This window comes from Dermacentor silvarum, chromosome 2 (genome assembly GCF_013339745.2).
Source record: "Dermacentor silvarum isolate Dsil-2018 chromosome 2, BIME_Dsil_1.4, whole genome shotgun sequence".
Taxonomy (NCBI): domain Eukaryota; kingdom Metazoa; phylum Arthropoda; class Arachnida; order Ixodida; family Ixodidae; genus Dermacentor; species Dermacentor silvarum.
In genome coordinates, this window is record NC_051155.1 from 130429418 (window position 1) to 130447108 (window position 17691).

Below are 17691 nucleotides of genomic sequence, written 5' to 3' on the forward strand. Positions count from 1 at the left end.
CAACCCCCGAATCCCCCCCGTCGGTGCGCCACTGCCGATAGTAAAGTGTATCTTCATCATCATCGACTCGCCGATTGTGTGATCCTACATAGCTACTGGAAGAGCGTAAGCGAAAGAAACACCAATTGTGACGTCATCAGCGACTGCGTGTTATAGAGTCATGTGTTGTATATATGTAAAAACGATGATGCCCTCTGCACACCGGTGATGAAACGTTGAAACCTGTGGAACATGTTAAACAGTGCCCGTCCTGTTGTGTTTGTTTTCGATTCTTGTCCTCGTCGTCTTCGCGCTGCTTCAAGTTATACTCACGTTAAAACCTGTTTGACCTGGGCCGGTCATGAAGGCGGCACAGAGTCGCACAGTTTCTACGTAGCGTTAACCGCTACGAGGAAAGTACTGAGGAATGTGGGCCGATCCCGGAGATGGTGCAGTCTAACACAGCGTCTCAAAGGGCGAGCTGCCTCGAGGAAAGAAAACGAGAAACTAGCCCCTAACGCACACGCCAAACGTTTCAAGGAGCTAGCCAGTGTGTGCATGCGAGAGAAGTACGCAGTGGGATCGCGGCCTATAGTGGCAAGAGCATTGGGCAAATGTGCTTGAAGGCAGAGGTCACCATTGTTGAACATGCTTTCCCTTTAATTACAAAGGTCCCAAGTGTGGCGAAAAAGGAAATACCTACCTACCGCAAATTGCATGGAATGAGGCACAGCATTCTTCGCGTTAAAGACCGTTCAGGTGGCAGATAGCGGAATTCTGCATAAAATGTTGGATTACTTGAAAACGTAGGTATCAATTGTGGGGCAAATTGCACTGCGTTGGCAGCTAAATAATAAAGCTAACTAATTAGCGTTGTATTTATTCACTGCCGGACAGATGCCTCAATTGTGGTAGGAGAAGAGGGGTAATGAAATGATATATTAATTTGGTATAAATCCTATGCTTAGAAACAACTTTCAATAAATATATCCTCGAATTCTGTGGCGAAATGCATTGGTGTTTTAGTCAAGACCTGTCAGCACTTTATTTTTATACAGCGCTGATAAGTGTTAAGAGGAAGATAAGGCATTTTGCCACAGAATTTGAGGTCGCATTTGTGGGAACTTGCGATAAGCACAAGATATCAATATATTTGACTCCTTCTCTGTTCAAATTCAATTCATCTATTGGGACAAGTTTCTTAAGGTAAGCAACTAGAAAATCAATCACGAATACTTTCTTAACTTGCTAACGTCACAGCGTGATTTTTCGGGCAAGTAATGCCTGCTTCTTCAAGCAATCTAACTGATGTGACATTATTGAGCCATGCACCGTAAAAGATTCACGATAAGTCTGCTTTCACTAAACTGGATCATCTTGTATATGTGCGCTCTGAATATGGAAGCTGTAGTGACGAGAGCACCTTGGTGGTACTTTGCGACTACGGAATAGTGCTTTGATAAAAATGATATTTCGCATAAGATTTGGGTAAGACAAATATATATTACGGGCTGAGGAATAAAGAACTATGCTTTTTTTATTTTGAATGGTTGGGGAGTGGTTGATTGGCGTTTGTCTCAGGAAACCTACGCCGCGTCATTGCATACTTTGACCAAGGTTTGAAGTGATAAACGTCGAGTTTATCACTTCAAAGGTCTAACATATCGACGCCTTGTGTACTCAGTCGCACGAAGCATGTCATCTTGCTGCTTTGTCAGCGATTAGATGGGTGTCTTAAGTTGGTCATGAACGAAAAATCTTTAAATATCCCGAGTGTACAAAAAGCAGTAACCAGAAAACAATGTCTTGAGAAGGATAGTCAAAGAACGTGAAAATCTCCGCTGTAAATAATGACCCTGGAATGACAAAGAGAGGATGTTGGGATGATAGTCATGTTATTATTAGCACCTCAAACGATGATTTTTGTGACGTAATCACGTATACGGACGAATGAAGAATACTGTATTTGGTGATGCAGGAGTACTCCGACATGCAACTGGAGAGCAGTGATCACAGGTTTCTGGAGATGGCGCTGAAGAACCTTCGCAAAGTGTGCCAGGCGAGTGCACTTAGATACGAAAAAAAAAGTCTGCTTATCTCCAACGCGAGGGTATAAGTATGGAGGTGATTCTATCCTTTTGGTAGAAAGTAACGCAGCTAGAGTTTTGAGATTCCAAACTTTGGTGTAGAAAGAACAAAAAGCAGTAAATGAAGACATTCAGGGGGTAAACGCTACGAAAGATAGCAAACGGCAGCAGGTATTTTGAAGCCCCTGTCCATACCATAGACGGCAATCGTATGCTCCCTCTAACCGTTAGAGAAATAAAAAAGTAAACGTGTAAGGAAACAGTCTGCACCACCCAGAAGTACAACATCCTTAAGCCTATTAGCCGTACTGAAGCCAAAATACCGTTTCACATCAAAGAAAAGTAAGACTACTCGTTCACCTTTATTTCTGGCATATATATACATTTTCACCGGGCTAGGAGGAAAGGGCGCATGGCGCCTTTCATCCACTCTGGCTTGTGTGATCCGGCGCGGCGCTGCTTGAATGTATTGCCGTCCTGTGCTGCGAAATGATTTGAAGATGTTTTAGGTTGTTCTTTGGGCAGTTTACATGATGTCAGCTCATACGGGCTCGCCGAAGAACCACTGTGTCGCCTTTTGATTGTTCTGCTGTTTGACTGTTGACTGTTCTGTGACTGTTTTTCTGTTGACTGCGTAAACATACGACGCGCATTATCCGCCGCGGCGTGGGTATGTGCTGTGAACTGTTTTGGACGTATAGGTTTTTAATTGACGAAGAGCAGCGGCGGCTGGTAATTCCCAGCGTGAATTGGAAAATTATTCCACTATCTGACCGGCTGTCGTAAGAAGTAAAACACCAGAGTGCTTGTGTACAGCCAACTATAAAGCAACCCCAAAACTATAGAGTTTCGTACAAAAAACTAAAGGGAACTGTGGCACTAGCGTCTAGGCGAGCTGCATGAAGGTCAGTTCAGCCTGCATGAGAATGATGTGTAGTACGTGGATACGTCTAAATTTCGTCCTGCTGGCTTTAAATAGCATCGTGACAAATTTACAAAAGGATAACATTAAGAAAGTACTGCGTTATTAATAATTAAATAATCATTATTACAATTGTCTGAGCGCAGGATTAGAACACAGGATCTCTCTAGCACAGACGCCCGCTATTGAAACCATTACGCCACGGAGACATGGACAAGCGACACCACCTCAACCAGCACATTTATGCGCGCTTCAAGGGCCTTATTACCCTCTGCATTAAAAAAATAAGTATAAATTACTTTAAAATTTAGGCCAAGTTAGTACCCGATAAAGCGTAATAAACGAAGCCACAAGAGCGTCTGAAGCCCCAAGCACGAATCCATGTACTACGAATCCATGTTCCCATGGTGGCTGAATGGTCGCAGCGAAACAGTTCCCTCTAGTAATTGTAGGAAGCTCTATGCCCGAAACATCCAAGCGTCAACCGTTACAAACCATTTGTGTCAGCCACTGTTGGCATCGTTCTCACGCATTTCAAGTCTAGTGTAGACATGACATCACTATGCTGTCTACGTTGGCCTCCTGGATGAGAACGATGGCGTTGCTCAACGCAGCGACTGCTGTGGTTCTAGTAAAATGGGTGAATGCGTCGTAGAGGATAGGACGAACAAGATCTAAGAAAATAGTTGTCATCCTCTTCTTACGCAAAAACAAGGACACTGGCTAACACTGCACTATATGGCCATGAGGAACTCTCGGACTAAGGCTAGGAGAAACTTTCGCATAGTAACGCCACGTGCTCTCACCATGCGCTTTACAGTAGAACAAACAGATCTACAACAAAGCATATACCACTGCTTCGGACGCTCGCGCAGTCCGCAGCCCCGGTAGCTCGTCCACTCGACAAGTGTGATTGTACGGTATGTTGCTATTACTAACGAAACATCGTCCAGCAAACCAGGTAGCCGTGCAAAATATCGACAGATAACAATTTGAACGCTTGTCAAAGTATACAGCGCCACATATTCTCAAGCATAATGGTGCCCACGCTGCTAGGATTGTCATATGTTTAGTAACTGCGCATTGATGATAAACCACAACTTAAAATTACGATGAGAATGCTGCAGTGAGGTTGTATTTGTGTCAAGTATTTTTAGAAATACGCAACTGATATCCGAAACTGATTGTAGGCTCAAACACGCGCGCACACATCGCGCTGGGTGCCCCGACCACCTAAAAGCTAGCTGAAACTCCGGACATGCGAACTTTAGTACGTCTCACCGAACCGTTTCCCACGCAGAAGACGTCACTTCCTAATAAACAGACCGCGCGAGCGTGAAATAACATCCGAAACTAGCGCCGATCGTATACCTGGCATACAACACGGAGCCCGCCACCGACTACCCATAGATGGCGCCTCTACTTAAGCAATCCCTTACAAAAAAAAATTGTTGAAAAGTCATTGGTCAATGTCAACAAATAGCATTGAAAGCACATTGAGGCTTTGTTGAAACATTATTGAGGAAATTGTTGACAGGTGTTGAAAATTGGCCCGCGACATTTTGTTGAAACATCATTGGGTCGTTTCAATTTGAGAAGTCATTGATGGATTGTTGAAACCATGTTGAATTCCAATAGTGAAAGCCCATTGAAGAACTGTTGAAGATGTGTTGAATGTCAATATTGAAAATCTGTTGAGACATTGTTGAAATATGTTGAATGCCAATATTGAAACCTTATTGACATAATGTTGGAACTGTGTTGAATGTCAATATTGAAACCCCATTGAAATATTATTGGAGCAGTATTGAATATCAATATTGAAACCCCATTGAGATATTACTAAAGCATTGTTGAACATCAATATTGAAACCCCATTGAAGTATTATTGGATGAGCGTTAAACGTCAATATTGCTTGATGGAGGCAAAAGTTGCTGCATATCAGAAACAGGACACAAGAGGAAGAACACAGACAACACAAGCGTTAAGCACCAAACATGTGCATTGTCTGTGTTCTTCCTCTTGTGTCCTGTTTCTGATGCACTACGCCTTTTGCCTCCATTATATTATACCAACAAGCCCAACGTGCAATGTTAGTCAATAATGCAACACCATTTAAATATTATTGGAGCAGTGTTGAACGTGACTATTGAAATCACTTGAGAGCCCACTGAAGTATGCTGTTTGGTGAATAGTGTTGAAGACTGCACTAGACTTTTCTTTAAATACCGCTGAGCTACGTTGAGTCTCATGGCATTACCACTGATGCCATCCATATTGGTGTGGTCCTTGCATACTAGAGGACAGGGGCAAACTTAAATTCAGGCACTTCTGTATTGAAGACCTGGGTCACCTAGGGATCAAAACCACTTTTAGATATAGCCTGTTATAAAACATATTATAGAGCTGCTAGCAGAACCATTAAGCCAGTTTTTGAATTGGCTTAACACACAAAATCAATACACCTTCACAAAATCAACAGCTCAAAATTGATGTGGACAAAAAGCATTTTTTTCTAGATGAATTGTTTATTGGAGTCAAACATTTTTAACTGTACAGCCATGTGTGCCTTGAGATCAAAAAATTCCTAACGCAACCTAGAAACTGCCAGCAGCTTGATACAATAACGAAATTGAATACTGAGAGATGTAAAGTTTGCGCGGCCCTAAAATAAAACATTTCTCAAAATATAAATAAATAGAAAATAAATATTATACAAGTATTACAGTAAATACCATTTAAAATGTACTTGATTTCTCTATTTGGTAGCCAGTAACTTAATAATTATGGCACAATCTACATGAGCCCACTGAGACTTATTTATTGGTTAAATGGTGTGCCCATTTTACTAAACGTTATCTACCTCTGAAACGACATGGTAATTACACTAACTTGTGCCATGGCAGCAGTTTATTGTGCTGCGTTGCTTGTTGCACGGTCCAGTTGCGTTTTCTGCCATGGTTACTAGGTTCCTGGGTAGGTCATTACATACCAAGCGATTTATTCACTTTGACTACTTAAGATATTTATCTGATACACAGTGGCCATTAGTTACCTGCTGGAAGCCTTAAATGAAACTGGCATGAGGAAATTTTGTTTAATTTTGAGTGCCGCAAAACAAGTTAGAATGAAATAATTTACAAGAAATCAGATTTCATGCATACATGAAAGAAAGCACATCGCTGCCTTGCCCGAGAACTGTTGTTGCACTCTGAATTTAAGCAAACTTTAACACTTAATTCTTACTGTTTTGAAATAGCAAAATAAACCATTACTACAAACATATGTTAATATGTAGTTTTTCTTAAACAGAACCACTCTGACAATAGCACAGATTCCACTTTCCGGTGTACGTATGAAACCTAATTTTCTGTAAAATTTCTCACTGGGCCTACTTTTACTTTATCAAACAAACTTGAAATGGTGTGCCGTCATGGAACAGTCTTGGCATGAAATGACCCGAGATACCTATGAAATAAAATAGTCAAGAAACACTAGCTTTTGTAGAAATATATTAAAGATTTACGTAAAAATGTACTAAAATACAAAGCGCAACACTTGTACAATTAATTATTAATCACAACACAGTTCTTGTGTCTGAACCATCCAACCTGGGCTTTTCAGGTGACTAGAAACATCATAATAATAAAAAAATGTTCAGGGCTGCAAGTGCACAACACTTGAACTGTCCACAGACTTGAGCTCTTCTGGACACTTCAGGTCCCTTGTGAGAAGTGAGGCCAGAGTGCTCTTAATGTAGGCCATGTTTGTCCCAGGAAACTTGTGACAGGTAAAGCCTGTAAAAAAAGGAAAAACAGCATGACGTTAAAGATCAATGTTCCACATGCAAAAGTGCAACATACAGTACGCCCTGATATAATGAAACTGTTTCATTTGTTTTGTTTATTCCTTTCACGAGTTCAATTCTAGAGAACGACCAGCTTTCAAAGTGGAGTGGCACCGGAGGACTCCACTTAGTACAATATGCAGAAGGCAAACAGGAAAAGCCCACTGTGGCAGAATAACTTCATGAATATCCTTGGTGTGAAAATGTGAACGTTGCTTGCTTAGGAACCAAATGGTGGAAAAAAGACTTCATACAATTGGTGAAAAAACTTAAAGGTAGACTACTGGCAACTAAAATTAGTTCTCTCAACAATCATAATCAAAATGTGCAGCACTTTATTGCACTTTTCCTTGCAGGAGTTGCTCCAAATACGGTTATGCGGCCAGAATTGAGTGTGGTATATCTGAATTTGTTTTACAAGCTCATATGCTACTGGAGTGCACTTCTCGCATCGTGATGACCATTCTTATGCCTCTCTACTGAAAACGAAATACTGCTAATAACGAGGATTTACTGCAGTTGCACGCCGACCTGGTTACACTAACACAAATAAATGCGAAGAAGAAATACGAAGAAATGCTCAGTCTTACAAGAGAAATATGCAAGTGGACTGGCTCTGCTAATCCTTTGAGGGTCACTGCCATGCATGTAGAGTGGTGGAAACAAATCGTGTGGTCACGACCATAAATATGAGGCGGCGAAAGAACATATAAATAAGCATACCTTTTTCGAATGAAGTGTCCCCAAGCATCACATTACAGATTCTGTAACCTTCTGCGACTTCTACAAAAATCCTGATTGTGCTGTTGCCCCTTGGCTTCTTCCAAAACTGATCTTTCTCTTTATTCTATGGTGCCCATCACTGCAGTATTTTGGGAGTATTCACCTAGTTTAATGTTTTGTGAGTGTCATTACATTTAAAAAATGTGATTATGCTAGTTTGCCCTGCATGCTACAATAAACATCGTGTAAAACAGCGGACACTAAGAAATCTTTGTCACTTTGTGACCTAAAAAATTATTTACCCATTTTTTTTCTCGAAAGGTCACTCTGAAGAACGATCCAGAACAAAAACATAACACTTAAATTGGGGGACGTTTGCCAGAAAATATGTGATCCTCAATGGGTTAAACATGAACACCTACAAAGCTCATTCAATCTTTGATAAATCTAAACCCATAATACTTGAGCACTGGTTTATAATGCTGAAAACAGGCAAGTGCGTCCTTGAATTAAGAAAGCAGGAGACATTTCCAACAATTTCAGAGTGGGAGCTGTGGACATGCCTCATGTTCTGTAAGAAGCTTTATATAGTAGCTGCCAAGGGCCTATTGATTACTGATCATTTTATAGGAACGTGAGGAAAAGTCAAATAAATACCCTTGTTTTTTCCACATCCTAGAATACAATGTGATAAATTGGATCTTAATTGGTTGAGTGCCTAGAATTAATGGACATTGCTAAACATAGCAATGTTGACAACGAATTTGGCAACTGTTCCTATTGTTGCTTTCATCGAAACAACCAAACAATTATGCCCCGTAACTTAAGCTCATTCTGCTTAAAGGCTACTGTCTGCCACCACATGGACCTCCTTCGAGACAGGAGCAACTTTAATTCAATGTGGTCTGTTGAAATAGGTGAAACCACTGTTTTGCGTTACAAAATCTGGAGGGCCATTTTGATTGCTGAAATTTGGTGGAAGTGCTGTCCCTCGAGTTGAGCAGTAACTGCACTTGAGCATAGCTTCTCCACAATTCCTATAACAACACTTTCAGGTTACTTAAGCACACCCGCTATAGCAACAGATTGGTAGTTGCTTCATTGCAACTGTTCATTGCAATGACAGTCAAGTAGTGCAACTAATGCGCAAATACACCTAACTTTGTCAGTTGGAGCCACCAATCACTTCTGGCAGTTAAGGCTGCTTTTAAAATTTAGCACTTTAGTATGGAGGCGTTAGAGACTTGAGATCAAATGAACATTCATTCCAAATAGTAGGCTATTGTAGCACGTAGTTGTAGACACAGGCTACTTGAAAGTCATTTGTTGTGCTAATAGCAAGCTGGTAATTCCAAGTACAAAATGTGAAGGCAAAAATGCAATGGGTAAAAGGATGTATGGTACTTGCCTATAACAGCGTTGACCCTGATAAGGCCAAGAGCCTCTTTTTGCCTATTGGTGGTGGTGTTTCCGAGAAGTAAGTGGCCCATGAGGTTCTCCTCAGTGAACACATGGTGAATCAAGGCCCTTGCAAACTTGCCTGGTCCACCATGGCAAGCTGTGCCAGGATCATCTGAATGAGCACCTCTCCAACCTATGTGAAACGCCACGTTTCGGTAAATAATATTAGTGAGGTATTTTAAGGATTTTAAGCACATTTACACAACAGCCACACTCCGAATAAATCACAGAAATACTGCCTGCTCCAGACCTAAAATGCCAACTAATGTCACTAATAAAAACAACTAAAACTAATGTCATAGCTTGTTATGCTGTTGGGATGCCATGTGCTTCAGAAAAACAAGGATTCACCCAGTACAAAATAAAATAGTAAGTAAACCAAAGCATTGAAAACTTAAATGCAAGTAGCATTTTTAGGATACTTCACACACTTTCGGGTGTCTGTCTAACTATTTTCCAGCCAATTTGTGTCACTTGGCGATCAATGGCCTAATGGGTAGGGCTGCTATGTAGATGGGAAGTGGGTTAATAACCTTCTGATGGACCTGCTTGGATCTCTGGGTATGTTACTCAGAGTATGTGCCATTCTTCAATGAACCTCTTTCACACCATCGTGGGCAACTGCTGCTTGTGTTGGCAAGCAGCAGTAGCAAGCAGCTCAAACAGGAAGATAACTGTCGACGTTAATGCGATATTACCACTACACATCAGATTCGCTTGCTGTGTCCCAGACCTACTCAGCTGAATGTGTACATAAGACACAAAGACAGGGTGTGCCTCATCCACCTCATCAAATAAATGAATCGACTCGCAAATCAAAGGCTATGCAAAATCGCAAAGGAGACACTTAATGCTACCATTTTTACTAAATCTTAAGGAGAATACCTCCCAGCAATACATTCTCCTGGCAACAGTGCATTTGATCATGGTGACGCTAGATGATGAATGGCCAAAGAATTCACCTTTTGCATTCCGGCTGTGGCGTCTCCAGGCTGATTTTGATTCTGAAAACAGATGTCAGTATTAAAATGTGATGCCACGATAACTCAAAAGCAACAATCGAAACATCTACATGGACGATTAGGCCGACATAAATGGTTGGATATAAATGACTGATTGAAAACATTAAAGCATGGCTGCTCTTGCCACTGGCAGTGTGAGGTGGGCAAATAATTTGTTTTTAATTTCTCTCCTAAATTTTAAAATTATTTTTGCTCATCTACTGCATGAACTGTTGCGGCCACATCTTAAAGGTAGCTCGTTCATATAAAACCAGCGTTGCATTTTTTACTCCCCATCTAACTGCTGCTACTGCAGTTTGCTTACTCTCTTAGTATTCCACAGAACTGCTCCACCAACAAACCATTGTTCCAAGCCTATGGCAAAGCGTCATTTAGATCGCAAGGATACGCTCCCCTTTAACTCTCTCTCCTCTTTAGTGTGTGAATTCAAAGCAAAAATAACTTATTGACATAGCTGTTGCTTCTATCTCATAAAAAGCCTTGCGAATTTTTGACATTTGTCGATAACGCTTACATGCCACTGGGAGCACAGTGGGACGACACGGCAAATATGCCCAAGCATCTCGTTCCTTTACTCATTTTCGAACTTAGTTATATCAATCAGTTACTGAAGGGCCAAAGGCTGAAACTTCACAGGATGACATTATTTTGAATGTTTCATCCCACTAAAGCAGAACATAGCATCCCACAGAATCTGCCTTTTCCGTGAATATAGAGCGCCTACGCGAAGGCGTTAGAGCGAAGTACTCGATGGCGTCGAAGGGAAATAATGGTTAAAAAAAAACGTTCACCGCGAGCGTACCGGTGGAAAACAAACCACACATAACCTGATGATTTCACAGCATTCACTGGCATCAGCCCTTTTTTATCTCACCTATCACATAGAATCACATATACGCCATTGCAATTCTTATTATCGCGCCACAGCGCGTGTCTACCGCACGGCGTGTCAGCGGACTCTGGGCACTCGATCCTCAAGCGAACAGCGCAGCAGAATACATTAGAACGGCAAAACGCCCCGCGCATCTTTTCACCGATCCCGACACGCCATATAGTAGATGCACGTCAATGGACGGCGTTGCGCGAACGAAATATACTTGATTACAGTACAGTTCGGATTATTTCACGTCGCATTGTTTCTACGAAAACGGCAAAGCACGAGCGCTCATTAATAAGGCTAATTTCAATCGGTGCTGGAACACCGTACCAAACATCGTGGCGCGCACAACCACGGCCGGGCTCGACTGGCGCGCTCGTTCGCAAGAAGCGAGCGCGCGCGCCAGTCGAGCCCGGCCGTGACACAACATGCCCTGTTTTACCTGGCTCCACATAGCTGCTTTACGTCGCCGCAAGCGCGCTGTGAAGTTAAATCAGGACAAAACTTCATGCTCAATATCACAAATATAGTGCTGCACAACCAATTCTCGCAACGGAAGGATAGTACTAGTAATGAAAACGAGCACTGAGGCGCGTGGAAGACACGCACGGGCTCTGTACGCACTTTTTCTGATAGCGTCGCAATGAACGAGCAAGTGGAATTCGAAACACTCACTCACCTTTGATGTGGCTGAGTCGGAGGCGATCATGGTGATCTTCGAGGCACCGTGTAGCCCATAAAGACCGAGCAATAAGTTGTAATATACCAAAGATGTCACAGCGAGGCAAAGGGCACAAAAAACGCAGCAAACTCATCACGCAACCCGCACACATACACCGCACGCACAAAGTTCCGGAATCCGCCAAAGAGTCAACAGCGCAAGCGCGCATTTACACAAAAACGCGCATACAAATCCACGCTTTCATAGATGTAAATTGCCATATTTAATAACAAATCTTGTAATATAATGGTATTTCTTAACAATTTCTGCGGTTTGCAAGAGTATGAAAGTTTTCTGCTTAGCTTCCTTGAGGAACTATTTTCTTTATCGCGGTAACGCAGTGCGCCGGCCGGTCACGTACGGAGCGCGCGGGAAATAGCGCAAAATTCAAACGTCGCAAATGTCGCGCCCTGTGTGCGCGCACAGTTTTAATCGTTTGTATTAAAAAGAAATATTTATTTTAATACGTGAAGCAACCGGCGCGAAATGAACTACGGACCAGCAACGTACACAATTGTCGCTGTTCGTGCTTGTTAGTTTGACATCATGACGAACGGTAGACAGCATGCCGTCCCATTGATTAAACATTTGTATCTGTGCTTCTGCGCTACGATTTGCCACCGGCAAAGTATAACAGCGTAGATTGTGCGTGGTGGCCAAGCAGTTTCCCAGCACACTGGCCAGCACCCCGTCTCTACGTGTTACAGAATAGACCTAGGCTTTCATGTAAAATATGGACACCACGTCGCAGAGATCACCCAAACTTGTTTCATTCTATTGTGCGCTAAGGGCTAACAACTAAACGAAACGCACTCTTTAAAAAACATATTTATTTATTATGCTTACATACTACTTTTCCCACCATCTTGCCCATATTTAACATGGAGGCAATGCCGTTTTCTGACACAGACAGGGCACTGGCCACTTACAATAGAAGCCGATGGGAATCCAGGAGGTGCCCAATCATCGGTCATTGGTCACTGCTTGTTGGGACGTTTGTCTTGTGCTCCAATTTTGTGTATATATATATATATATATATATATACATACAAGGTGGTCATTTTTAAGTCTTACAGAATTTTTAGAAATCGCCTGTGGCAGGTAGCATAATTCTTATCATTGAGCTGGGTTAATCGATGAGGCGGACATTAGTAGCACGAGCAATCGAAACATAGATTCAACTAATTAACAAGAAATCACTATTTAACTTCTTATTTTATTACTTTACGACACATATTGCGATTTACGCATTTGAGCCGGTGAGCTTGTCAGGCGTATCCACTTGGAATGAATTTCCAGAATGACACCAGTTTGGAGATATGCGCCATCAAACTCGCCGTAAAAATGCACTGTTGTTACACTTACTTTGTTACCAAAATGCTGTTTTATACATTGAAGCACAACAGTAACTAAAACGCCCATGTATTTCGTCCCACACTTTGGGCAATAATATCTCGAAACTAGTGTTATCCTGGAAATTCATTTTAGGTGGATGCGTCTTGCAAACTCACCGGCTACAATTCATATATTGCATTATGTGTCGTAAAATAATTAACTAAGAAGTTCATTTGTCAATTTTTGTTACTTATTAGAATATTAGTTTCAATTTCTTGTGTTACTAATGTCCGTTTCTTCGAATAACCAAGCTAAGCGATAAGAATTATGCTACCTGCTACAAGCGATTTTTAAAAATTTTCGTAAAGCCTATAATTTTGAACACCCAGTATATACAGGGTGTCCCAACTTTCTTGCACCGACACTTAAATATATGCAAATGCCACGTAGCTGGACAGAACCAAGGTAATGTTGTTTGCCGTCGCTTACAGATACTCATTTTTTTGCATTAGATAAATAATTAGATAATCATTATAATTATTAATTAATAATCAATTAATAATAAACAATTAGCTTCTCAGATATTATATTTAGATGAAAAGTGTCAATCAGAAAATTATAGAGCAACAGGAAAAACTCCCGATACAGCTTTCTGTTGCCCAATAAGTGGTACATAAAAGTGTTTTTCCGTGCGTGAAAGAAGCTCGCGGACACACGCATAGTGCCTCGAGCGGCTAGTTGTGCGGCAATTTTGCGTGTATTCGCGGGCTTCTTTCACGCTCGAAAAAAAAAAAAAAAAGAAAAAGAAAAAACATCAATTTTATGTTGCACGTATTGAGCAATAGAAAGCTGTATCGGGAGTTTTTAGTGGCAGGAGCGTCGAGTGCCATTTGTTCTTTGGACAGTACTTCCGGTTCACCTCCTGAGATGATCAAGAGGTGAAAATAAATAGAAAAAAATAGTACAGTACAAAACGCACGAATTTCATTAGAGATATGATACCAGAGCATAAGTTTAGCTATAAGTTGAGTTACTGAAGTGTCTGGAATAATTAGAATTAATTAGCTGAGACAACCGGGGACGCAATCCAAGTAAATCAAAAAAATGGAAAAAAATGGTTCATTTCAGAATTCATGACTTTCATTATAGATATGATATGAAAGCGTAAGTTTTGTTGCAAGCTGACTTGCTGAAGTGTCTGGGATAATTATAACTAATTAGCTGAGACCAGATTAAAAATAAATCAGGAAAAAAAGAAAAAAAGTAGTACAGTGCAAAATCCATCGGTTTCTTTATAGACATGATATCAAAGCATAAGCTTAGTTCAAGTTGAGTTACTGAAGTGTCTGGAATAATTATAACTGATCAGAAATCACTTATTACTCCTTGCCAAAGCACAGAACATCAACGCCGGGATGCGAGTGCCAAAAAGAAACACCTAAGTCAAAGTTTAAGGTTGCCTACTCTTTTAAGCATGAAATGCTTTTAGCTCCCGTTGTCGGCGATCTTCAAGTGACCTTGAGCCAAAAGCCAAAGCTGTTATCCGGGCATTCAAAACGAGAACATGCCGGCAAGTTGAAAATGAAATTTAGTCATCCGTAGGCACGAGTACAACTGTGGCATGGACGTAGAGTGCAATATAGCGTACCGTACATGCAATGCATTGTACTTGATATAAACAAAACATATGAGCAAAAAAAATTGTAAATAGTGTCTGCTTGACACTGGCTTTGCCACACATCAAAAACCACTATGACAAGTTGCGAGAATAAAACGAGATCATCCGAGCAACCAGTCAAACTTCAAAAAAGGCGGTCTCTGGCACCAACCCTTTACTACACATGTTAGTTACTCTCCAAACAAATTACAAAAAAATATTGCTTGCGAGTTCTTCCCAATGTTTCTTGACAGTATCACTCAAGCTGTAACTTCTATTACGCTGAAGTTTTATTTGTCATTTCCAATGGCGACGTTCAAAAGGCAGAAAGATACAGGGGCAGATAAAGTGGGCCGATCCTGGAGGCAGTGCAGAAAGGGTCCAACATCAATGGCACCCCTTTCATGTGGGCCGATCCTGGAGGCAGTGCAGAAAGGGTCCAAGCTCAATGGCACATATCCCCTGCGGGCACGCGGACGTTTCCTTGAACTGCCCTTGTCATACGTGGGACCCAAAGAGACAAAAATCAACAGCCCTTTCTCTGTCGAGAAAATGGAGTACTGACTATTGATATGTTGTTGGCATATTCTTGAGGAATTGTTGACACAATATACTTTCAATAATGCCTCAATAGTTATTGAACGTACACAACAATACATCAACAATAAAGTTGTTGAGCGCCTCACAACCGTAAAGTCATTGACTAATTGTTGTTGACATATTGTTAAATAATGTTGAATATTATTGAGAAGTGTTGAGCAATATTGACATTGAATATATCTTAAAGCAAAGCTTGTCGCTGTAAGCATCTTACGTAAGCAAAGGCATATTTTACGTAACCAAAGCTTGTCGTCCGATTCTAGTAAGCGAAGCTTGTCGTCCGATTCTAGCATACTGATTCTAGCGTGATGGCATCCGAAGCCCAGGCGAAACGTCAGCGAAGAGCCGCTGACCCTGAATTTAGGGCAAACGAAGCGGAACGCCTGCGGCAGCGTCGTCTTGCCACAAGCTCCCCCAGTTACGACTCGAGAGATAGGCATTTGGTTCAAGTTATGTGACACTGTATATATTTAGTGGTGATTAAGTAAACAATAAAACAATATATATGTGTAAAACACATACACGTCTACATGTGTGTGTTTCAGATATATATTTAATGTCAATATTGCTCAACAATTCTCAATAGTACTCAACATTATTCAACAATATGTCAACAACAATTAGTCAATGACTTTACTGTTGTGAAGCGCTCAACAACTTTATTGTTGATGTATTGTTGTGTACGTTCAATAACTATTGAGACATTATTGAAAGGATATTGTGTCAACAGTTCCTCAACAATATGCCAAGAACAGTTCAATAGTCATTTTTATAAGGGATGTGGTGGCGCCTATAAAAAAATGGCCTATTTTTACAAAGAAAACAGTGAAATGATAATTGAGCAAATATTAGTTAGCATGGTAATTATTTATTTAGTAACTGATTTGCTGAACTATCCCCAACTAAAATCATCCTGCAGCATTTGAAAAACGCTAGTGTGGGCTCTACATCGGGTTTCCATCGCTTAAATCAGATATTTAAGGCACCAAATTTAGCGCATGAAAATTATACTTTGGGCTTTGCGGGTTAAAAATAAAATAATAAGTATTTCAAATATGAAAACAAAGCATTCCAGTGCTGAAGAATACAACTATAGAAATAAAAATAAAACGAAGATAATTACATAAATATTCACTGCAGGAATGAATAACAACACCCGTCTAAAGAGCCCTTTGTCAAAAGTGCCTTCAGAGGTTGATAGCGCCAAGGCTGTCGTACCATTTTATTGCTAAGAGGAACGCGCTCTCTCGCGGCTTACTGTCTAGGGACGCTTCCGTTAGAGGCACCGGCAGATGCGACCCCCAGGTAGCAATTTTCACGTTATAGTTACGCCGAAAAACCCCAGTGGCACAAGGCAAGTCAGAAAACTGACTATTTGTTGGGTGAACCTGTGCCCAGTAAAAACAAGTAACACTCCGCACAATGATAGCGGTACGCACACTGGTCGACCCTCGAAAATCTTACGTGCGGGTCAGACGCGTTTGGCTGTTTACACATGACTCATTGAACCTTCCATCGTAAACACTGGGGGCTTGCGTGAGTTCCAGAAAGTACACCACTGTTTTTGTCGCGCACGCAATCTGAGCACACAAGGCTGGGTGAAGCCCTGTGTGATCAAGACAACATAAACAACAGATAGAATCAGCGATAAAATTCGAGAAACTTTAGATACAGGAAGGTGCGTCTCGCGCTGGGCAATAACTTTCAACATTTGTTAGCCGGTGAAAGGCTGTCACCGGTGAAAGTTAACAAGTACACGCCGCACTATAGTATAGAAAACCCGTCATTCTGACGGGATTTACGCGAAGCTCTTTTCGTATATTCTAGGTAAGTGATTTGGCCTGCCGTGTGCACATGCCTTTGGAGACGGACCTGACCTGCACGTGTTTTTCAGATCGGAACTGGGTATTTCGGAGGAGCCAGTTTGGGAGTTACTTAAGTCGACGTAGAGTTTTGGAGTTATGACCGCGGTGGTGGTGCAGGGTGCCGGACCGGGTGACAAAACGCTGCACTGAACTCTCGCAGACTGCTAAGGACGCCGGATTGACGATTCTGGTGGACGCGGAGTACGCGAACATGAACGGAGGAATCGAGCTTTTGGGTCTCGCTCTCATGGTCGCCTTCAACGAGCGCGCACCGCTTGTGTGGAACACGTACCAGTGCTACCTGACGGTAAGAGCCCAAATAAACGCCATATAATGCGGTTATCACTTCGCACAAACGAGTGCCCTTTGGCGCCTATATGCTACAGAGTTTTTCCCGCTGATCTGTTGGACACGCTAACTCAATCACTGTTGAGCCTGTGTAAATGTTCTTCACCGCATTGAAAAAAAAAAAAAAAAAAAGACAGCAGTCTTCAGCGATTCCTTGAACTCATTTACTACCACAACAGCATATCCGTTGCCTGCTTCTTCCTCAAATATTTAGATTGGAAGTGGATCAGAACACAGCAGTTATTG

At 41.5% G+C, this 17691-nt stretch overlaps 1 protein-coding gene across 1 annotated transcript in view; it reads left to right on the forward strand.

Moving 5' to 3' along the window:
- LOC119440384 (hydroxyproline dehydrogenase) overlaps nt 1-17691 on the forward strand; it is a 57923-nt gene that overhangs the window by 27515 nt on the left and 12717 nt on the right. Inside the window, exons 6-7 of the mRNA XM_049662898.1 lie at nt 1958-2038; nt 17207-17404. Coding sequence (XP_049518855.1) covers nt 1958-2038; nt 17207-17404 — 279 coding nt within the window. The remainder of the gene's footprint in view (nt 1-1957; nt 2039-17206; nt 17405-17691) is intronic.